The sequence below is a fragment of the Notothenia rossii genome (assembly GCF_949606895.1).
Source record: "Notothenia rossii genome assembly, chromosome: 4".
NCBI classification, from domain to species: domain Eukaryota; kingdom Metazoa; phylum Chordata; class Actinopteri; order Perciformes; family Nototheniidae; genus Notothenia; species Notothenia rossii.
The window spans coordinates 88,705,558-88,729,512 of NC_136902.1; the positions used below are offsets into that span (position 1 = coordinate 88,705,558).

Sequence of the window (23,955 nt, forward strand, 5' to 3'; positions counted from 1 at the left end):
ACGCCATATATGGGCATACCACCGACTCTGCTCTGCTATTGGCTGCGGGCCTTATGCAGCTGCTTGTCAACAAGATGGCCTTCCTCCTGCTGCTGCTGCTGCTGCCGTTTTGACACTGATTATTTTGGTATCCCCGAGAACATACCGTAAAGGCTTGTGTCACTTCTAAATAGATAGTGGGAGAGGGACTGCTCGGAGTCCTAACAAGGCAGCTAGACTTTGCTCAGAGGACTGACAGGCAGACACCCACACACAATAGCATAATCACTTGACAAGGTTGATAATAGAAAGTAGCTGTTGGCTAATGTCGCCGCTAGCTTAGCTTTAGCTTCACGGATAGTTTACTCCTGCATTTCATCAGACCAACTGGTGGCACAAAAAGGAAAAACAGCACTTGTCATCGACTGTTTTGCAAGTCAAGGAGGCTGTCTGTGGATATTAACGCTACTAAGGTGAGGATGCTACACAAAAAAGACGTTGTTTTCTACATTGTTAGCTTGTTAGCTTGCTTGCCAGCGCTGTCATGTTATTATGCAGGTAAGTTGTGCTATCCAGCTAGCAGGCTCGGTAGCTAATGGCGGGTGTATTGACCTTTTGCAATACCACAGTTATACACTATTAAAGTAAGTGGAAGCGTACTTGTTCAGGATCTGTTAATGTTATATAATAATGGACTTAATATAATATATTTCACATTTTACCAGGACGTTATGCTAGCCGTTTGCTATCTATGGAACCAGCTAGTGGTTGGTGCTTAAAAAATAAGTATTTTGCTTATAAGTAAGCAGTTTTGTTTTTTGGTGTTTGTTATCAAAAATGAGAGAAGTACTTAGATAATGTTTTAAGTAAAAGTACACATAACACAGTGTAGGAATACTCTGTTACAATTAAAAGTCCTGCATCCAAAATGTTACTCAAGTAGAACTACTAAAGTATAAGCATCAAGATATACTTAAAGTACCAAAAGTAAAATAACTAATTCTGCAGATTGGTTTATTTCAGCATAATATATATGATATGTTTTGATTATAAATATTGATGCATTAGTGTTATCAAAGGTGCAGCTAGGTTTAATTCATTTGTATGGTGCAGAGTAGCTTGTACATTTACTGCATTTATTTAAGTGTTGATTATATTTCACATAATTAATCCAAATGTGCAAAGTAACTAAATACATTTAGTGGAGTAAAAGAGCACCTTTTACCTCTGATTTGTAATCGGGTAGAAGTACAAAATAGCAACACATTTAAATACTTAAGTTAACTGCAAGTCTCTCATAATGGTACTTAAACACAGTACTTGACACCACTGTTTGTTACACCACACTTGTTGGTTGTCACTGGATAAGCTGGCTCAATTACAGTCAGTCGTAAGGTTGGTCTAGTGACCTGCAGGCCTTATTTTGATCATAGTAGGGACTACATGTTGAGAGACTCTACCATAATATTAAGTGTTTTAACAATGCATATTTCAATAAGTGTAGTATTGCATCCTATGGCACAGTTGCTGTAAGGAGATATGTCCACATTGATAAGCCAAGATGAAAAAGTAGTTAATCTGTTTTTTGGGACAGTAGCATATTAAGCTCTCACATTGTCATTTTTGGGACAGTAGCATATTAAGCTCTCACATTATCATTGCTGTATAAGAATCAATTATGTTTTGCTAAAATAGCTCATTTCCACATGGAGTTCTGTCTGATTTGATTTAGTTAGATGATGCGTTATTTGTCATTCTCCTTTTTCGGATGTTTAAGTACGATAACCCTGTGTTGACACTGTGGTCTTAGTGATTGCAGTATGAAAGCTTGCATCAAAGCCTAACTTGTGATGTTGTTACAGAAGCTGAGACAGATGCACTGCAGGGCAGACAGCCACTCTTCCTAGGTGTCCTCTCGATGTAATAACGTTGCTCCTGAGCAGACCGCTCACTGGGCTCTATTGTTCTGTTGACAGTTTGCCTGCTGGCAGCTCTTCTGTTGCATTGTCTTCACAGGCACACATGCAGAGAGGGAGATTGAGCTAAGGCTTTTTGGCATGCTTTATGTTTCGTCAGCTTTTGGTCGTCTGGCTGTGAAGAACAGTGTAGGAGGGCTGGAGGATAGTAAGCGGGGGGTTGAGTTGGAGTGACTGCTTTGTGTTTAGCAGGCTGACTTTTTCTCCAGCCTTAGAAATCACAAGTAGTAAATTGCTCTTTTTGGTAATCCGACTCGTTAAATCTTAAATCGGCCTTTAATGAGGATGTGGTAAACTGTGTGTTCTGAACGGCACGCACCTACTACTACTACTACTACAGTGAAACTATTATCCCGCTGAGAGTGCTGGCGAAACTGCTCAGGATTTGTATATGGAAATGACCCAGTCCAGCAGAAATGTTGTTTTTAAGTCATGGGAATCTGTCACTATGCAAAGAGTAGGATTGTTATTTGTGAACAGGTCACTACCTTGTGAAGCATAACTCTGACAGAACATTGAGTAACAATGTGTGTATCTTAGGGGTGTAATGGTTCACAAACATTTCGGTTCGGTACGTACCTCGGTTTTTAGGTCAAGGTTCGGTTCGGTACGTTTTCGGTACAGCAGAACAAATTATCACAAAACATAAAATATATATTTTTTTATTATTATTAAACTGTGAATAATGTATTCACTCAAATAAATACAAAATATAATAAAAGAAACATTAACGTGCAGCATTTTGATTGAAATAATCTGCATTTGAACTTTACTGTACTAGTACTCACAAAACATAAACTATTAGTTTTTTTTTTTTTTTGCTAACATGGCAACATGAGGATATTTGGCGTTTGTAATAGCTTTGGCTCGGTCTGAACTTTTTGCGAGTGGTGGAGGCTTAAATGCTAGTGGGAGTTGGGTTTGCACTTCAGTCTTTTTTCTTTTGGTACCGGTGATAGTCACGTTCGGGTGATGCCTTTTCAAATGAGTGTGCAAGTTTGATGTATTGCCAGCCGCGTAACCAATTTTAGTTGAACAATGCCGACAAACAGCTTTGGTTCGGTCCACCTGTCTTTGTTCGTCATCCTTGTACGTAACTGCGAAACCAAATTGTTCCCAAACCGGAGACTTCAATGATGCTGGAGGATTTTCGAGCTCAACTTTATCTGCGTTCGCCATTTCGACAGTTCCTCAAATTACTGACTAAATTTGAACGCATCCCTCTGACCAGCTCTCATAGTATGCCTCTCGTCCAATGAAATGACTTGCTCGCTCTATGACGCGTTGAACCCAATTTGAGCTAATTACTCTGAATGCTGCGACGCAGCACCTGAGATTACTTCCAAAAAGTTGTTCACGTTCTCAATTTTTTAAGTTTAACGTTATATTCGTTCGGTACACTTCGGTACACACGTGTACCGAACCGAAGGGCCCGTACCGAATCCCTAGTGTATCTAGACACGTTTTGCAATGTTCAAAATACTTCACAATCTTCCTGATAGAGGAGGAATGATTCACTTTGTATTATTGACAAGATGTGTATGCAGGTTAAACAGCAGAACTCTGTGTCTTGTCTTGTCCACTTAAAACTGCTCTTTTTTCATTTTAGACTGACACATCTGCAGTATGATTTGACTTGAAAAAAGGAGCTTAGTAGCACCATCACTGCATACTCTGGTGCAAATGTATATTGTGCAATTTTCCAAACTCTCATTGGTTTCTCATACAGCATCTCTGTATAGCATGTGTATTCACTCTCTGTCCTAAACGGCTTGTTGGAGCTCCTGCCCCCCCCCCCCCCCCTCCCTGTGAGCCCAGTGGCCGTCTGCGAGACACAACTAAACCCAGCCCGAAACATACACACACCCGCAGCCTGGCTGGGAGATTGTGTGTGTGCTCAGGCTGAGTTCCGCAGTGTCTCGCCGACCCCACACCAGTGAGCCAGCTCACAGTGTCCCGCTCCTCGCAGCAGCGAGCCTCGCAACGTCCCGCCAAGTGTGTGTGTGTGTGAGGAAGTCCGCGGATTGGTCCAAACGTAACGGCTCCGCGGACATTTGGACCAATCTGCGGAGCCGTTACGTTACGTCACTATACCCGGAATACGTCACTATACCCAAGAAGTAAACAATGGAAAAAGAGAAATGTCCAACGAGGCGTTCTGGGGCAGCATAGACAGGGTTGAGGGTTTGTGACTCAGCATTGCATTTGCATAGACAGCATTGAGGGTTTGTGACTCTGCAGACCGTTTACATGCAGAAAAACCTTCATAACACACAAGGGGACGGGTAGTAACCAGAAAAGCATGACATGGGACCTTTAAGTGCTGCCTACATTAACTTCTGTATGTGTCAAAGAGTTAAGAAATAAATACAGAAAGCTTGTGACAGTTGTGGTTCAAACAGCCTTGGTACCTATGATGCACTGTAGTGTTTCTATAGTGTTTCTTTAGTGTTTCTATAGTGTTTCTATGGTGTTTCTATAGTGTTTCTGTAGTGTTTCTATGGTGTTTCTATAGTGTTTCTGTGGTGTTTCTATGGTGTTTCTGTGGTGTTTCTATAGTGTTTCTATAGTGTTTCTATGGTGTTTCTATAGTGTTTCTGTAGTGTTTCTGTGGTGTTTCTATAGTGTTTCTATAGTGTTTCTATAGTGTTTCTATAGTGTTTCTATGGTGTTTCTATGGTGTTTCTATAGTGTTTCTGTGGTGTTTCTATGGTGTTTCTGTGGTGTTTCTATAGTGTTTCTATAGTGTTTCTATGGTGTTTCTATAGTGTTTCTGTAGTGTTTCTGTGGTGTTTCTATGGTGTTTCTATAGTGTTTCTGTGGTGTTTCTATAGTGTTTCTGTGGTGTTTCTGTGGTGTTTCTATAGTGTTTCTGTGGTGTTTCTATAGTGTTTCTGTGGTGTTTCTATAGTGTTTCTGTAGTGTTTCTATAGTGTTTCTGTGGTGTTTCTATAGTGTTTCTATGGTGTTTCTATAGTGTTTCTGTGGTGTTTCTATAGTGTTTCTATAGTGTTTCTATAGTGTTTCTGTGGTGTCTCTATAGTGTTTCTATGGTGTTTCTGTGGTGTTTCTATAGTGTTTCTATGGTGTTTCTATGGTGTTTCTATAGTGTTTCTATGGTGTTTCTATAGTGTTTCTGTGGTGTTTCTGTAGTGTTTCTGTAGTGTTTCTGTGGTGTTTCTATGGTGTTTCTATAGTGTTTCTGTGGTGTTTCTATAGTGTTTCTGTGGTGTTTCTATAGTGTTTCTGTGGTGTTTCTGTGGTGTTTCTGTGGTGTTTCTATAGTGTTTCTGTGGTGTTTCTATAGTGTTTCTATAGTGTTTCTATAGTGTTTCTGTGGTGTTTCTATGGTGTTTCTATAGTGTTTCTATAGTGTTTCTGTGGTGTTTCTATAGTGTTTCTATGGTGTTTCTATAGTGTTTCTGTGGTGTTTCTATAGTGTTTCTATAGTGTTTCTATAGTGTTTCTGTGGTGTCTCTATAGTGTTTCTATGGTGTTTCTATGGTGTTTCTATGGTGTTTCTATAGTGTTTCTATGGTGTTTCTATAGTGTTTCTGTGGTGTTTCTGTAGTGTTTCTATAGTGTTTCTGTGGTGTTTCTATAGTGTTTCTGTGGTGTTTCTGTAGTGTTTCTATAGTGTTTCTATGGTGTTTCTATAGTGTTTCTGTGGTGTTTCTATAGTGTTTCTGTAGTGTTTCTATGGTGTTTCTATAGTGTTTCTGTAGTGTTTCTATGGTGTTTCTATAGTGTTTCTATGGTGTTTCTATGGTGTTTCTGTGGTGTTTCTGTAGTGTTTCTGTGGTGTTTCTGTAGTGTTTCTATGGTGTTTCTATAGTGTTTCTGTGGTGTTTCTGTAGTGTTTCTGTAGTGTTTCTATGGTGTTTCTGTAGTGTTTCTATGGTGTTTCTATAGTGTTTCTGTGGTGTTTCTGTAGTGTTTCTGTAGTGTTTCTATGGTGTTTCTATAGTGTTTCTGTGGTGTTTCTGTAGTGTTTCTGTAGTGTTTCTATGGTGTTTCTATGGTGTTTCTATAGTGTTTCTATAGTGTTTCTATAGTGTTTCTGTAGTGTTTCTATGGTGTTTCTATAGTGTTTCTGTAGTGTTTCTGTAGTGTTTCTATGGTGTTTCTATAGTGTTTCTGTGGTGTTTCTGTAGTGTTTCTGTAGTGTTTCTATGGTGTTTCTATGGTGTTTCTATAGTGTTTCTATAGTGTTTCTATAGTGTTTCTGTAGTGTTTCTATAGTGTTTCTATGGTGTTTCTATGGTGTTTCTATAGTGTTTCTATAGTGTTTCTGTAGTGTTTCTGTAGTGTTTCTGTAGTGTTTCTATAGTGTTTCTATAGTGTTTCTGTAGTGTCTCTATGGTGTTTCTATAGTGTTTCTATGGTGTTTCTATAGTGTTTCTGTGGTGTTTCTGTAGTGTTTCTATAGTGTTTCTATAGTGTTTCTGTAGTGTCTCTATGGTGTTTCTATAGTGTTTCTATGGTGTTTCTATAGTGTTTCTATGGTGTTTCTATAGTGTTTCTGTAGTGTTTCTGTAGTGTTTCTATAGTGTTTCTATAGTGTTTCTGTAGTGTCTCTATGGTGTTTCTATAGTGTTTCTATGGTGTTTCTATAGTGTTTCTGTGGTGTTTCTGTAGTGTCTCTATGGTGTTTCTATAGTGTTTCTATGGTGTTTCTATAGTGTTTCTGTAGTGTTTCTATAGTGTTTCTATAGTGTTTCTGTAGTGTCTCTATGGTGTTTCTATAGTGTTTCTATGGTGTTTCTATAGTGTTTCTGTGGTGTTTCTGTAGTGTTTCTATAGTGTTTCTATGGTGTTTCTATAGTGTTTCTGTGGTGTTTCTATAGTGTTTCTGTAGTGTTTCTATGGTGTTTCTATAGTGTTTCTGTAGTGTTTCTATGGTGTTTCTATAGTGTTTCTATGGTGTTTCTATGGTGTTTCTGTGGTGTTTCTGTAGTGTTTCTGTGGTGTTTCTGTAGTGTTTCTATGGTGTTTCTATAGTGTTTCTGTGGTGTTTCTGTAGTGTTTCTGTAGTGTTTCTATGGTGTTTCTGTAGTGTTTCTATGGTGTTTCTATAGTGTTTCTGTGGTGTTTCTGTAGTGTTTCTGTAGTGTTTCTATGGTGTTTCTATAGTGTTTCTGTGGTGTTTCTGTAGTGTTTCTGTAGTGTTTCTATGGTGTTTCTATGGTGTTTCTATAGTGTTTCTATAGTGTTTCTGTAGTGTTTCTGTAGTGTTTCTATGGTGTTTCTATAGTGTTTCTGTAGTGTTTCTGTAGTGTTTCTATGGTGTTTCTATAGTGTTTCTGTGGTGTTTCTGTAGTGTTTCTGTAGTGTTTCTATGGTGTTTCTATGGTGTTTCTATAGTGTTTCTATAGTGTTTCTATAGTGTTTCTGTAGTGTTTCTATAGTGTTTCTGTAGTGTTTCTATGGTGTTTCTATGGTGTTTCTATAGTGTTTCTGTAGTGTTTCTGTAGTGTTTCTGTAGTGTTTCTATAGTGTTTCTATAGTGTTTCTGTAGTGTCTCTATGGTGTTTCTATAGTGTTTCTATGGTGTTTCTATAGTGTTTCTGTAGTGTTTCTATAGTGTTTCTATGGTGTTTCTGTAGTGTTTCTGTAGTGTTTCTGTGGTGTTTCTATGGTGTTTCTGTAGTGTTTCTGTGGTGTTTCTGTAGTGTTTCTGTGGTGTTTCTGTAGTGTTTCTATAGTGTTTCTGTAGTGTTTCTGTAGTGTTTCTGTGGTGTTTCTATAGTGTTTCTGTGGTGTTTCTGGAGTGTTTCTGTGGTGTTTCTATGGTGTTTCTGTAGTGTTTCTGTGGTGTTTCTATGGTGTTTCTATAGTGTTTCTATAGTGTTTCTATGGTGTTTCTATAGTGTTTCTGTAGTGTTTCTGTGGTGTTTCTATGGTGTTTCTGTAGTGTTTCTGTGGTGTTTCTATAGTGTTTCTATAGTGTTTCTATGGTGTTTCTATAGTGTTTCTATAGTGTTTCTATGGTGTTTCTATAGTGTTTCTGTAGTGTTTCTGTAGTGTTTCTGTGGTGTTTCTATGGTGTTTCTATAGTGTTTCTGTGGTGTTTCTATAGTGTTTCTATGGTGTTTCTATAGTGTTTCTATAGTGTTTCTGTAGTGTTTCTATGGTGTTTCTATAGTGTTTCTGTAGTGTTTCTGTAGTGTTTCTGTGGTGTTTCTATGGTGTTTCTATAGTGTTTCTGTGGTGTTTCTGTAGTGTTTCTGTGGTGTTTCTGTAGTGTTTCTATAGTGTTTCTGTAGTGTTTCTGTAGTGTTTCTGTAGTGTTTCTATGGTGTTTCTATAGTGTTTCTATGGTGTTTCTATAGTGTTTCTGTGGTGTTTCTGTAGTGTTTCTGTGGTGTTTCTGTAGTGTTTCTATGGTGTTTCTATAGTGTTTCTGTGGTGTTTCTGTAGTGTTTCTATGGTGTTTCTATGTTGTTTCTATGGTGTTTCTATAGTGTTTCTGTGGTGTTTCTGTAGTGTTTCTGTAGTGTTTCTGTAGTGTTTCTATGGTGTTTCTGTAGTGTTTCTATGGTGTTTCTATAGTGTTTCTGTGGTGTTTCTGTAGTGTTTCTGTAGTGTTTCTATGGTGTTTCTATAGTGTTTCTGTGGTGTTTCTGTAGTGTTTCTGTAGTGTTTCTATGGTGTTTCTATGGTGTTTCTATAGTGTTTCTATAGTGTTTCTGTAGTGTTTCTATAGTGTTTCTGTAGTGTTTCTATAGTGTTTCTGTAGTGTTTCTATAGTGTTTCTATAGTGTTTCTGTAGTGTCTCTATAGTGTTTCTGTGGTGTTTCTATAGTGTTTCTGTAGTGTTTCTATAGTGTTTCTGTAGTGTTTCTATAGTGTTTCTGTAGTGTTTCTGTAGTGTTTCTAAAGTGTTTCTGTAGTGTTTCTGTGGTGTTTCTATAGTGTTTCTGTAGTGTTTCTATAGTGTTTCTATAGTGTTTCTGTAGTGTTTCTGTGGTGTTTCTATAGTGTTTCTGTAGTGTTTCTATAGTGTTTCTGTGGTGTTTCTGTAGTGTTTCTGTGGTGTTTCTATAGTGTTTCTATAGTGTTTCTGTGGTGTTTCTGTAGTGTTTCTGTGGTGTTTCTGTGGTGTCTCTATAGTGTTTTCTGTGGTGTTTTCTGTAGTGTTTCTATAGTGTTTCTGTGGTGTTTCTATAGTGTTTCTATAGTGTTTCTGTAGTGTTTCTATAGTGTTTCTGTAGTGTTTCTATAGTGTTTCTGTAGTGTTTCTGTAGTGTTTCTATAGTGTTTCTGTAGTGTTTTCTGTGGTGTTTCTATAGTGTTTCTATAGTGTTTCTGTAGTGTTTCTGTAGTGTTTCTATAGTGTTTCTGTAGTGTTTCTGTAGTGTTTCTGTAGTGTTTCTGTAGTGTTTCTATAGTGTTTCTGTAGTGTTCTGTAGTGTTTCTATAGTGTTTCTGTAGTGTTTCTGTGGTGTTTCTATAGTGTTTCTATAGTGTTTCTGTAGTGTTTCTGTAGTGTTTCTATAGTGTTTCTGTAGTGTTTCTATAGTGTTTCTGTAGTGTTTCTGTAGTGTTTCTATAGTGTTTCTGTAGTGTTTCTGTGGTGTTTCTATAGTGTTTTCTATAGTGTTTCTGTAGTGTTTCTGTAGTGTTTTCTATAGTGTTTCTGTAGTGTTTCTGTAGTGTTTCTATAGTGTTTCTGTAGTGTTTCTATAGTGTTTCTATAGTGTTTCTGTGGTGTTTCTATAGTGTTTCTATAGTGTTTCTGTAGTGTTTCTAGTAGTGTTTCTGTAGTGTTTCTGTAGTGTTTCTATCGTGTTTCTATCGTGTTTCTGTGGTGTTTCTATAGTGTTTCTATAGTGTTTCTGTAGTGTTTCTGTAGTGTTTCTATCGTGTTTCTATCGTGTTTCTGTGGTGTTTCTATAGTGTTTCTATAGTGTTTCTGTGGTGTTTCTATAGTGTTTCTGTAGTGTTTCTATAGTGTTTCTGTAGTGTTTCTGTGGTGTTTCTATAGTGTTTCTGTAGTGTTTCTATAGTGTTTCTGTAGTGTTTCTATAGTGTTTCTGTGGTGTTTCTATAGTGTTTCTGTAGTGTTTCTGTGGTGTTTCTATAGTGTTTCTGTAGTGTTTCTATAGTGTTTCTGTAGTGTTTCTGTAGTGTTTCTATAGTGTTTCTGTAGTGTTTCTGTGGTGTTTCTATAGTGTTTCTGTGGTGTTTCTATAGTGTTTCTATAGTGTTTCTGTAGTGTTTCTGTGGTGTTTCTATAGTGTTTCTATAGTGTTTCTGTGGTGTTTCTGTAGTGTTTCTGTGGTGTTTCTGTGGTGTCTCTATAGTGTTTCTGTGGTGTTTCTGTAGTGTTTCTGTAGTGTTTCTATAGTGTTTCTGTGGTGTTTCTATAGTGTTTCTGTAGTGTTTCTATAGTGTTTCTATAGTGTTTCTGTGGTGTTTCTATAGTGTTTCTGTAGTGTTTCTATAGTGTTTCTGTAGTGTTTCTGTAGTGTTTCTATAGTGTTTCTGTAGTGTTTCTATAGTGTTTCTGTAGTGTTTCTGTGGTGTTTCTATAGTGTTTCTATAGTGTTTCTGTAGTGTTTCTGTAGTGTTTCTATAGTGTTTCTGTAGTGTTTCTGTAGTGTTTCTATAGTGTTTCTGTAGTGTTTCTATAGTGTTTCTGTGGTGTTTCTATAGTGTTTCTATAGTGTTTCTGTAGTGTTTCTGTAGTGTTTCTGTGGTGTTTCTATAGTGTTTCTGTAGTGTTTCTATAGTGTTTCTGTAGTGTTTCTGTGGTGTTTCTATAGTGTTTCTGTAGTGTTTCTATAGTGTTTCTATAGTGTTTCTGTGGTGTTTCTATAGTGTTTCTGTAGTGTTTCTGTGGTGTTTCTATAGTGTTTCTGTAGTGTTTCTATAGTGTTTCTGTAGTGTTTCTGTAGTGTTTCTATAGTGTTTCTGTAGTGTTTCTATGGTGTTTCTGTAGTGTTTCTATGGTGTTTCTGTAGTGTTTCTATAGTGTTTCTGTAGTGTTTCTGTAGTGTTTCTATAGTGTTTCTGTAGTGTTTCTGTGGTGTTTCTGTAGTGTTTCTATAGTGTTTCTATGGTGTTTCTATAGTGTTTCTATAGTGTTTCTGTGGTGTTTCTATAGTGTTTCTGTGGTGTTTCTATAGTGTTTCTGTGGTGTTTCTATAGTGTTTCTGTGGTGTTTCTATAGTGTTTCTGTGGTGTTTCTATAGTGTTTCTGTGGTGTTTCTATAGTGTTTCTGTGGTGTTTCTATGGTGTTTCTATAGTGTTTCTGTAGTGTTTCTGTGGTGTTTCTATAGTGTTTCTATAGTGTTTCTGTGGTGTTTCTGTGGTGTCTCTATAGTGTTTCTATAGTGTTTCTGTGGTGTTTCTATAGTGTTTCTGTAGTGTTTCTATAGTGTTTCTATAGTGTTTCTATGGTGTTTCTATGGTGTTTCTATAGTGTTTCTGTAGTGTTTCTATGGTGTTTCTATAGTGTTTCTGTAGTGTTTCTATAGTGTTTCTGTGGTGTTTCTATGGTGTTTCTATAGTGTTTCTGTAGTGTTTCTGTGGTGTTTCTATAGTGTTTCTGTAGTGTTTCTATAGTGTTTCTGTGGTGTTTCTATAGTGTTTCTATAGTGTTTCTGTAGTGTTTCTATAGTGTTTCTATAGTGTTTCTATGGTGTTTCTGTGGTGTCTCTATAGTGTTTCTATAGTCTTTCTGTGGTGTTTCTATAGTGTTTCTGTGGTGTCTCTATAGTGTTTCTGTGGTGTTTCTGTGGTGTTTCTATAGTGTTTCTGTGGTGTTTCTATAGTGTTTCTGTAGTGTTTCTATAGTGTTTCTGTGGTGTTTCTATAGTGTTTCTGTGGTGTTTCTATAGTGTTTCTATAGTGTTTCTGTGGTGTTTCTATAGTGTTTCTGTGGTGTTTCTATAGTGTTTCTGTGGTGTTTCTGTGGTGTTTCTATAGTGTTTCTATAGTGTTTCTGTAGTGTTTCTATAGTGTTTCTGTGGTGTTTCTATAGTGTTTCTATAGTGTTTCTGTGGTGTTTCTATAGTGTTTCTGTAGTGTTTCTATAGTGTTTCTGTGGTGTTTCTATAGTGTTTCTGTGGTGTTTCTATAGTGTTTCTGTGGTGTTTCTGTGGTGTTTCTATAGTGTTTCTATAGTGTTTCTATAGTGTTTCTGTGGTGTTTCTATGGTGTTTCTATAGTGTTTCTGTAGTGTTTCTATAGTGTTTCTGTGGTGTTTCTATGGTTTTTCTATAGTGTTTCTGTAGTGTTTCTGTGGTGTTTCTATAGTGTTTCTGTAGTGTTTCTATAGTGTTTCTGTGGTGTTTCTATGGTGTTTCTATAGTGTTTCTGTAGTGTTTCTATAGTGTTTCTATAGTGTTTCTATGGTGTCTCTATAGTGTTTCTGTGGTGTTTCTGTGGTGTCTCTATAGTGTTTCTATAGTGTTTCTGTGGTGTTTCTATAGTGTTTCTATAGTGTTTCTGTAGTGTTTCTATAGTGTTTCTGTAGTGTTTCTGTAGTGTTTCTGTGGTGTTTCTATGGTGTTTCTATAGTGTTTCTGTAGTGTTTCTGTGGTGTTTCTATAGTGTTTCTGTGGTGTTTCTATAGTGTTTCTGTGGTGTTTCTATAGTGTTTCTGTAGTGTTTCTGTGGTGTTTCTGTGGGGTTTCAGTGGGGTATCAGTCGTGTTGGTGCTGCTGGCTGCCACTGCGCTTGGACAGGATTTTGGGGGATTAGGTTTATGCAGAAAGCTTAAAACCAAACCCAAGCCTTAATTTGCAGAAAAACCATTTCAAATTAAGAGGAAAAGAAGAAGCTCAATAACTTAAAGGGACTTTTTGAGAGCAATGTGGAGTACTGGAAACTGAATTAAAGATACAACTGTATTTGGATGTGAGATACTCGGCATAAGAATCTTGAAATATCTTTTGAATTGCCTGTTTCTTTCACCATGAATCTTCTCATTCACCACACCCATGGATGATGGATGACCATATTTTGAAGTAGCAGCTTTTCCAAAACGATGATTTATCCCTGCAGAGAGAAGCTTGGTGTCTTTAATTTCAAGATGTCATCAAATCTCTGTTATCCCTTTAAGTTTTTCACCAGTTAAGCTGATCAAACGTAAGAGTCGTTGTTATTGAACATTGTGTTCATTTTGTCAGAAGGGCTGCCTCGTCCTCGTTGATTCAATTCATTTAGTTGATTAGTCATTTTTAATGCTACATGGTTTATTTCCAACAAATCCCTTGAGCACATTTGTGGTAAACACAAGATGTTGCATGTTCCTTTGGTGATTAAATCTACTGAATAAGAAAAATTGTATTACGAATTGTGCTAAGAAGCATAACAAGGTCTTTAGTACAGGACAATCTTAGTTGTCAGATGAAGTCTCAAACCGTTCTCTGTGTGAATTCATTTCTGTCAAATTCAATTTCCGTCTTTATTAATATTTATACACTAATGTAACATCCTTGTATCCTACATTTACTGATAACTTAGTGTGTCCTGAAAAGAAAGATGTATATTACTAGATGATGCCTTTCAGGGTTGAGGTTATACAAGGAAGGACAGGCGAACCGAACGTAGGAAAGGAAAGGAATGGATTAAGCGTTAGACGGTAATTCAATCTTTTTATGGTCTCAATGACTTTGCGTTTCACCTTGGTTATTATATAGGCTGTCAAGACATCTATGAATCTTCTTCATGTGCCAATAGAAGCTCAAATCTATGCATGCGTCCGTTAAATTGCGTGTTGAGCTGCACTGAGATGGATGATCAATGAGAGCAGGAGCGGACAGAGTGGAGTTTGGACCTGCGGAGAGCGAAAGCAGTGTCCTGGCTGTGAACGGTCCTCTGCTTGCCAAATGTTGGCTGCTGTTTGCTCGCCATCAGAGGAGCAAGATCTCAGTGTAGAGGATGGACTATTCCAAAACGCTAGTGCTGTCTTTTTTGTAAGCAAATAGAGAAGCAATGTATGGCTATTTCCATTATTAATATAGATGTATCATCTGGCGGTAACATGTCATTTCCTATTTCAAAAAATACAAGTTGTAATAATAAAACCATCTTATTTTGACAGCTCAAACCCAGAGATGTTTACTTAAATAATTATAATAATTATGCTTTCTTGGGTTTTCCCTTTCCTTTAGTGTGCCCCCAGGAAGTGCGCCGGACTCTGATGAAAATATTCGTTGTGTCCAAACGGCGGTACTACAATTTCCGTATCAGTCCGTGACGTCACTGGGCCCAGAAAGACTTTTCCCATTGACTAACATTGGGAAAGGGACGTCTGTGAATCAGCGGATACTTTTTTTTTAAACTAAATAAACTACCCAGTTTGAACTATTGTATAGTCCTTATTAGAATCATTAGGTCCTTAAAGTTGTAAAATGCACTAAAAGCCGAATCTAGATTTATTTTCTGTCTCCATTCATTCTACTGAGCCGAGAGTGGGAGCTCGGGGGGCGGGGCTTAAGGAGCGCATGCTCTGTGAGCGCACATACGGGTTCTTCTGCTCTGACAGCCAGGCATGATGGGTAATCTGTGACGTTTCGCTCTCTCAAAGGTTGGACCATTTTGTTCTCATGCGCCAATGAGCAGCTCTCATAGGAAAGGACGACCCCGCCTCCCACGCTGTATCCAGTTCTTATTATACATCCATGATTACTGCCTGCCCGAAAACGCCTCCATTGGAGTCCTTTGTTTACTTCCATAACATAATGACAGCTAACCAATCAGAGCAGACTGGGCTCTGGTTTCAGACGGAGGGTGAAAGAGGTGCTGCAGCACAGGCAGTATGAGAACAACAAAGAGCTTTTTGAACATTAAAGCATGGAGACATGTCACAGTAGAGACCCTAAGTACTAATATGAACCTGAGAATGATCAGAATGGAGACCCTTTTTAAATATATCATAAAACATCAGGAAATGTCCAATTTCTAGGCAGCATTTTTGTTGCTGTTGTTTTAACGTCAACTTGATTATCAAAATAGAAGATCAAAATGTATTTTTTAAGTTACAGCCGTAAATGTAACTTTTTCAAATGCAACTGCTCTATTGTGGGCACATGGCCTCTCTTCTCACAATCCCCAATTCGCAGAAAAACATCAGGCTAATAATTCTGATCTGTCGTTTGTTGAAGTGGCTGATGTTCAGTGTGTGTGTTTATCAGTGTGTGTGTGGCTTTGTACTGAAGCACTGCAGTGGGCAGACCATCTCTCTCTTATAATACCATCCAATCTGTTATGAGAGATGGATTACATGATGCAGCGAGAGGGGGGAGAGAGGAGTGGATGGAGAGGAAGTAGAGAATAAAAGTGGTTGAATAGAGAGAGAGATTCAGAATGGGACATAAAGAGAAAGGAAAAAAAGGTTCAGCAGTTGATGTTTTTTCTGGGAACAGTATAATCTGCCGGCTCTCAGCTGAGTTGTTGCTATGTGATTATGGAGCAAGCGTTTGAATTGGTTCAGCACACTGTGTGGGCGGTGTTAGCTTTTTGCACTTCCCTGAGCCATTCCATTAGTCCCAATGTACAAAGCACCGCCACTTCAGAGGCAGAGAGGCACCACCATGTCCTGTTTACAGCCATAAAGGAGTCGTGGCGGCTTAAATGTAAAGCAGGCTATTTTGTCGTCTAAAGAGAAACAAATATATTTGCAAAATAAGCTCCGTCATAAACGTTGTGTTATGCAACAAGTTCATTTGAAGGACTCTCACTGTGAGATGTTTTTAAAGTGCAGAAATACTAGCTTTTATTGTCCAATAAAACACACCCTGCGGATATATTCCCAACTGTTACACCTGGGGATGTTTGTAACAGCCATTTTATTTTGGGGTATTGCTATCTTTGCGTACATTACATGACATGTCACTTGTTAGACGCTTTTATCCAAATCGACTTACATACTCAATACTGTGGACAATTCCCACAGGAGCGATTTGGGGTGAAGTGTCTCAGGGACACAACGACATGCTGACTGCAGTGGGGTTTGAACCTCAGACCCCCTGATCCGAACACCAACGCACAACCAACTGCACCACACGCCTCCCTTACACATCAAGTTGAGCCAATTTTAACTGTTGCTTTTGTCAAGTTGCTGCCACGTTCAAAGATGTACAAGTGCATAAGAGAAAGTTAATCAAAGAAACCGATGGATGTTTTTCTTTTCGAATGAAGCTCTGCCTGGCGGTGACAGGGTGTTTCTCAATGTCGAGTAAAGCTGCTCCAGAGCCACTATTTCAAGCATACTACGACATCGAGTGCCGCCGAAGGACTGTTCCAATGTCCAGCGTACTTGCAGGGTTCTTACGGTCATTAGAAACCTGGAAAAGTCATGGAAATTCAAAACGCTAATTCCAGGCCCTGGAAAAGTTATGGAAAACAATATTTTTCCCAAAGTTTTGGAAAAGTTGCATCAAATATAATTTATATTTGATCTCATCGCCAAAAAAGTAATATTAGAATGATAAATACTGTATCGTATAGTAATGAAACGTAAAATGGCATTTAGCTGACGAGGTGTTTTGCTGGTGAGAGATTTGAGTTGCTTTAGCGTGTAGAAGCTAGTAAGCCTACTATTTGATTTGTTTTAGATAAGCACAACATGTTTCATAGGCAGACCTTATTTTCCTGTTCCATGTTAAAATAAACCATTTTCAGTGGTACCGCTGAGACAGAGTAATTTTTTTGGTAATGGAAAATTAAGTAAAGGTCCTGGAGAAGTCATTGAAAATCATTGGTGAAAAAGTGTATGAACCCTGTACTTGGAATTCTACCGAGGCCGGCGTACTTTCGAGGCTGCACATGTGTAGACTCCGCGGTCTTTAAATCCCCACAATGCTTTGCGCACGGACCAATTTGACCAAATCTGTGGCGGAAAATGTAAGGCGGGGCCTCTCATATGACGCACACTTGCTCGCCTGTTCCACTCTTCGTTTTCCGAATGCCAGGAAGGATTCTTGCCCCGCTTCTGAAGCGCTTGTGACTCGGAAGACATGTGCTACCAAGCAAGCCTACTCGACATTGAGAAACACCCAGAATGTCTGGACCTGTAGAGATGATGAGACACAAAAGAAAGCTGTAGCTGAATTGTTTGTTGTCATTTACAAGGAGAAGTTGTCCCACAGCGATGTATACTTTTTGTTGATCTCCCCATTTTAGTCAATATACGAAAATACAAATGTTAACAAGCCTCTTCACTTGATGCCAACCACTAGATGTTGTCTTGTCAACAGGGGGTGTTTCTCAATGTCAAGGACGCTTCCTTGGTAGCACATGTCTTCCAAGTCACTTCCTTCAGAAGCGAGGCAAGAATCCTTCCTGGCATTCGGAAAACGAAGAGTGGAACAGGCGAGCAAGTGTGCAGGTGTGCGTCAGGAGACCTTACATTTTCCGCCACAGATTTTGGAAATTGGTCCGTGTGCAAAGCATTGTGGGGATTTTAAGACCACGGAGGATACACATGTGCAGCCTCGAAATTTCACGCTACGAAGGACGCCGGGCTCGGTAGAATTCCAAGGAGCCCGGACATTGGAACAGTCCTTCGGCGGGACTCGATGACGTATAGCATCCTTGAAATAGTGGCTCTGGAGCATCCTTCCTTGACATTGAGAAACACTCACAGTCTGAAAGTCATGTTTGCAATATATACCACCCTGTGGGAGAATATAACATACGTTTATATCGAACTATGCAAAGGTTTGAGTGGCTGGTTCATTTCTTCAAATTATTTAGCCGATTATTTTCTACATAAATCTAATAATCGCTTGGATTTAGAAGGTATAAAAATACTTGAAAAGGTCCATCCTGGTTTCTCAAAGTATGAGGTTGAGAAATGGCGTTTTCTGCTATGAACTTTACAACAAGTATTATCAAAAAAAATGCAAATAATATTTTTGTCAATTGACTAATCGCTAAGTTGAGACCTTGTGTTCATAATTGGTTTAATTGATTTGCTTTTGTCTTGACCTGCAGTAGTTTAATACTGACGTGCACTGGTCTCAGGCTGTTGCAACTAATCTAAAGTGTGAAATTGCTCAGTTAAGAGTCGTTGAAAGTTGATATGAAAAAGAAATGTCAGGCTGTTGGCAGGCATTCAAATCAGCGGTGAGCCAACCATGTTGTTCCCTCGCCACTTGTTTCTCTCCTTAAGTTCTCCGGCACGTTCCTGGCAGCCCCTTCAGCTGCTCGAGCTGCAGAAGCATACTGGGTGGACTTCAAATCCTCCCCCTTCCTCCCCCCCCAGACTGTAGCATAGGTACTCTGGCAGGGAGAAAGGGGTGAGGACAGGCAGGACGGCTACAGCAGTTTCACTACTACCAACCCCCTCCTGCTGTGAGCTAAAAATAGGTCCAGCATATGTCTGCATGCTCCTCCCTGTGTTGGCTCCTATTAAGCAAGTCCTCTTTGAAGCTCTGAGATGCAGGGGGGAAAGAGAGGGGAGAGTTCATTTGTGTTGCATCCTTCATCCCTTTCATGTCCCGGCCGCAGACACTAAACCTGAAATGCAATCCCTTTAATTTGATTGAGACGCTCTAAAGCCGGGAGACGATCAGAGTATACAGTCGTAGTGAATGTAAGGGCTAATTGAGTTTGGCTAAAGTAGCAGGCAGGCCAGTGGTTCAGTTTGTAGTACCATGATATATATATTTATATATATATATATATATATATATATATATATATATATATTTGTGTGTGTTCTCTACAGTGTACAGCTTTTGTATTTGTACCTCCAGGCATCTACTCGACACAGCCACAATTGAGCATTGATTTCCTGAACTGATCCCGGCTCTATTGAGAATTGTTGCTGTACAAACTCTTATTTTGTATCCACTACTTCAATGTAACTGCAGATAGGGCTGCTCGATTATGGCAAAAATCATGATCTCGATTATTTGGGTCAATAATTGTATTTGCGATTATTAAATGTGATTATTCATTGACTTTGAAAACATCCATTTATTGGAGAAAAAAAATGTGAACAGTATGTTTTTAACAGTTGATTACCTTGAACTTTAAGTTTAATTCAACTGGAAAAAAAAAAAATATATATAATAATAAAAAAAAAAAGTAATAATAATAATTAAAAAATAATCGTTTTATTTCGATTAGGTTGTTTTCGTAATCGTTGCCACCCATAATCGTAATCGTGATTAAAAATATGATTAATTGAGCGGCCCTAACTGCAGACAAGGTACATGAAAACAAAATGATCTGAAGTGGGAGGATAGAAAGCTTATAAATAGCTTATATGAAAATATCCCCCTAGTAGATCACAGCTACAAAACTTTCAGAGTTTCAGAATGTCTAAAAATAGTTATGGATAATAATAATTTCCACATATGACTGCCACTTTCTTTTGGAACCTATAGAAAAATATGTATGTGTTTTTAAATTAGGATTTTTAACATAACAAAGAAATAGAAAACTAAAAAACATTGTTTAACTGTTTCTCTCTTTCCCTTCATTCCTCCCCCGCCTGTTCCGCACCCTTCCCTCTCACCCCCCCCCCCCCCCCCCCCCCTCTCACTGCAGGTTGTATGCTCCGTGTTGCCGCTGACCCGTCAGGTTGGCACTGCGACCCCCACCATGAGAGCTCTGGCTCTGGGTGTTTGCTGGCCAGCGTAGACGCCGACATGTCCCGGTGGTCCTCCTCATCCTGATGGACCGAGACACCTTCTCCCACATCCGCCTGTGGTGCCCCCGCCCCTTCGGCACCTACTCCCAGAACAAAGCTAGGAGCCCAGGCTCAGGGGGCAGCGGGGGAGGAGGAGGAGGAGGCGGAGGAGGAAGTGGGGGAGTAGGTAGTGGAGGAGGGACGGGGACCCCCAACCTCTGCAAAGCTGAGCCCTCCTCGAGGAGCGTGGACGGAGGTGAAGATGGAGGCATCGTAGTGGGTGTGGAGGATGGAGAAGCGGAGGATGCAGGGGAGGAGAACACTCCCCCCGAACCCGAGGGCTCCATGTCGCAGAGCCAGGACCCTCTGCCCTCCTCGGACCCTCCGTCGCCGCCCTCCTCGGGGTCCCAGATGGAAGATGGCCGCGTGCTGTTAGACACCTGGTACGTCATCAAGCCGGGGAACACCAAGGAGAAGATCGCCTTCTTCGTGGCTCATCAGTTCAGCGGGGCAGGGCAGCCACGACCCAGCACCATGAAGGTAAAGACATGTTCTTTTAGAGAGGATGGATGCACGGTATGGATTTATTGGAATTGGGTTCTCATGGCCGATACAGGAAAGATAATGGCCCATTTCACAAATGTGTATTTTAAGCTTTTAAGTTCCAAATCTAGTTAATGCTAAGCTGAAGACAAAAAAAGTAGACATCAGAAAAAATGAAAACTTCTAATATTTTACAGCTCTGACCTCACCATCACTTTAAACATGTTAAAAACCTAAAGATTGTTTTTTAATCTTGTTTTCTTTCCTTGAAACTGAAAAATACACATGTTACAGTCATAGAGAGGCGAAGTCCTGCCCATCTACTTCCGCCCCATGGGACCTTATTTCAGAAAAATGATGTATTGAAGTCAATGGAGAGAGAAAGATTATCTTTCGATCCTGTTTGAATTGTGACACGAATTACACATATGATGTTTGTTTCTTAAAAAAATCATTTCCATGTCAAAAAAGCCACAGTTTGTTGTAAAATGTTGAAATATAAGAAACTACAAATCCCAGAGTCCCGGTCCCGCATGCTGACTCTTACGGAACCGACTAACTCCCCTTGTGTGTATGTACAGCTCTCAACATGCCCAAACTTGGAGTGATTTTCACCTCTTTTAATATTTTCCGCCTCATTCTGAAAGAAAGAAGTGAAATATGCCAACGTGACGGCCGTCTTGGTGTGTGGTGCGAGGTGGGAGATGTAGTTCATTTGACTTGCAAAATTATCTTTTAAATTGACAAACATCATATGTGTAATTCGTGGCACAATTCAAACTGGATCAAAAGATAACTTTTCTCTCGCCATTGACTTCAATACATACTTTTTCCGAAATGAGGTCCCATGGAGGTCCCCCGGAAAGGGAGGGACTTGGCCTCTCTATTCTTTCTTCTCTGTGTTGGTTGTCGGATCACAAACCTACCCTAAAAGTGCATAGCGCCTCCTACTGTATTGGAGGTGTAGGTACTGCACCAGTTAAGTCAATCAAAGCAATTTAACCTTCAGCTATAGTTTCAATATTGCAAGTTTACATAATATAAGTTTCCTATTATCTGGTGAAAATGTGTCGGACAAATATCTGGTGCTTCCTTAGATTTAACTTTGGTTATTAAAACAAAACATTCATCCTTTTCCTCCTCCACAGGTGAAAGGTAACTGGGCGACGGACTGCAGTAAAGCCAAGAGAAGAAGACGGTGTTCCTCCTACGACCCTCCAACTCGCTCCCAGGCCTCGGAGCTGAACCTCAGCCACGAATGCCCTCTCTCCTCCCCGAGCCCCGACGAGCCTCCTCTGGGGGGGGTGAGCGAGACGGACCTACTGTCGGTGGCAGAGATGGTGGCCCTCGTGGAGCAGAGGACAGCGATGGCCCTCCAGGGGATCGTGGCCGTTCAGAGTCAGTGTCCTAACGTTCAGGGTCTCACCCCTCACACTCTCCTGCGGGGCACCGTGTCCGACCCCAGCCCCATCGTGTTCGTGTCGGACAGTTCGAGTGGCCATCCCTCCAAAGAGTCATCGTCCCCCATCCAGACGGACCAGGAGCTGGAGGAGCAGCAGCAGCAGGAGTCCCTCAGGGTGGCCCAGGCCATCGCGCACTTTGAGTCCCAGAACCAGGAGAACCGGCTCCATCTGGGACCCGAAACAGACTCTTCTGTCCATCCAGAGAGCGAGCGTCGGAGAGGAGGGGAGTCCGGCGTCGCTTCCCCTCCGCCGCCCCCCAGTCACAGTCACGGCGAGGTCAGAATAGCTTTCCGAGTGTCGAACATGGACCCCCGGTCTCAGTTAGAGCCGGCTGGAAGGTCCCGATGTATGTTCATGAGCTGTGGGGGAGGCGGGGGGAGCCAGGCGGCAGCCAGGGCCAAAGAGAAAATCACCTGCGACCTGTACCAGCTGGTCAGCCCCTCCTCCAGAGACCCCGGGAGTCTGCTGCTGGCCGCCACCTCCGCCGCCCCCAAACCAGACGGAGACCTCCATCACCCGGACAGGCCGAGCTGCGGCAGCCCGGACCCCACCCAGGAGGAGAAGAAGTCCTCGGGGATGGGGAGGGAGCGAGTGACCGGCTTCCACGTGGAGGTGGTGGTGACGGGCGCTGTGGACCAATGTGTGTTTTACGGCAAAGACAGTACGGAGAATGTGCAGGAGGAGACGGTGTGTTTCGCTCTGCCCAGTGGAGGGGGCGGCTCCTCAGACCCTTCATCAGACGACCCCCCTCCCGGACAGCTGTTCTTCCTGCAGCCTCCACGGGGTCCAGAGGAGGATTTAAAAGGAACGAGTGGTGGCGGTGGGTCGGGGATTTGCTCGTTGGACTGTGCAAACAACAACAACAACGGCGGCGGCCCCGGGGTGTCCGTCGGCTCGGGGGAGCGACCGGATTCTCCAGTGGACGACTGCTCGGACCCCTCGCTGTGTCGCCTCTACCGCCACGTGTCACATGACTTCCTGGAGATCCGCTTCCAGATCCAGCGCCTCCTGGAGCCGCGGCAGTACATGCTGCTGCTGCCCGACCACATCATGGTGAACATCTTCGGATACCTGCCCACGCGCTCGCTGGCCGCCCTCAAGTGCACCTGCCACTACTTCAAGGTGCTCATCGAGAGCTACGGGGTTCGAGCGGTGGACTCGCGCTGGAACCAAGACCCTCTGTACCGCGAGGACCCCTGCAAGCAGTGCAAGCGGCAGTACGAGCGCGGGGACGTTTCTTTATGTCGTTGGCACCCCAAACCTTACCACCACGACCTGCCTTACGGACGCTCCTACTGGATGTGCTGCCGGCGGACGGACAAAGACACGCCGGGCTGTCGGGTCGGGCTCCACGACAACAACTGGGTCCAGCAGCCGGCCGACGGCTCGCAGCCCATTCGCACCAAGAGGGAGGACAGGAGGGAGGAGGCCAGGTAGAGAAAGGGGGGAGTACTCTTAGGATCACGGAGAGGAATCAGCACTCCAGGACTATTTTCTTTTGCTCCAGCGCTCCTGGCCTGTAAGTGAAGTGGTAAAGAAGGAAGAGAGGTGTATCACTCTCCTTGCCTTTTAGTTTGTTCAAGCCCTCCAGAATCCCTCTCCTCCAGAGTGGCACTTTCTTTAAAAACCAGGGTTGGGGTCCCCTCCGTCAGCCCTCTCTTTCTGCCTCTTACTCATCCGGGTTTTTCCTGTCTAACTCCACACACGGCCGTTGAAGGTCATTCACGTGAAAAAAATGTTTGCAGTGTATTTGATTGAGATTAGCATCCATACAGTGACGCATAGAAATGTATCGCCCTAGAGCCTGCTTACTGTTCCCAAATACTCGTTCTGTGTTCTGTGTAGTACCACATGTGAGCTGTACAACGGTGCTTCAATGAAATGAGCTGAGCCCAAGTCTCAGCAGATGTAAAAAGTGGATGTGGAATGTGCAGCGCCGCTCTAGAAATGTGATTGTATAAAGCAAACTTGAGTTCTCCGTTGTACAAGACGCCATTTTGTACCTGTCCTGCGCCATGCGTTTCTACTTCTCTGAATGTGCTGTAACAGTGTACTATGTTTGATTAGTCCCCTGATAATGCTGCTGAAATCATTGCCTGTGTCACTGACGTTATTATTATTACTGAAATAGCCATACCGTTTGGTTTAATGGCGGGCACAGTTCTCGTCGTTGTTTCAGAGCGGACCCTAACCTTGAGACCAGTGGGATTGAATGGGATTTAAAAAAAGAGAAACTTGATGGCCTGATGTCACTTTGTATGGTTTGATTGACTTGCTTGTTTGCCATTTTGTTTGTTTTTGTTTGGCTGTTTTACTGAGGTGTGTGTGTGTGTGTGTGTGTCAGAGAATGTTTGCTGTTGTTTGCTTTTATTCTTGAGGACTGTGTTCTCCCCGTAA

General features: G+C 41.2%; 1 protein-coding gene across 1 annotated transcript in view; it reads left to right on the forward strand.

Annotated features, from left to right (window-relative positions):
• The first annotated feature begins 58 nt into the window (after positions 1-58).
• Positions 59-23,955, forward strand: part of fbxo46 (F-box protein 46) — a 24,556-nt gene continuing 659 nt past the window's right edge. Inside the window, exons 1-3 of the mRNA XM_079674385.1 lie at positions 59-452; positions 19,471-20,092; positions 21,244-23,955. The exon at positions 21,244-23,955 is cut by the window's right edge and continues 659 nt beyond it. Of these exons, the coding sequence (XP_079530511.1) occupies positions 19,598-20,092; positions 21,244-22,995 (2,247 nt within the window). The 5' untranslated portion in view covers positions 59-452; positions 19,471-19,597 and the 3' untranslated portion in view covers positions 22,996-23,955. The remainder of the gene's footprint in view (positions 453-19,470; positions 20,093-21,243) is intronic.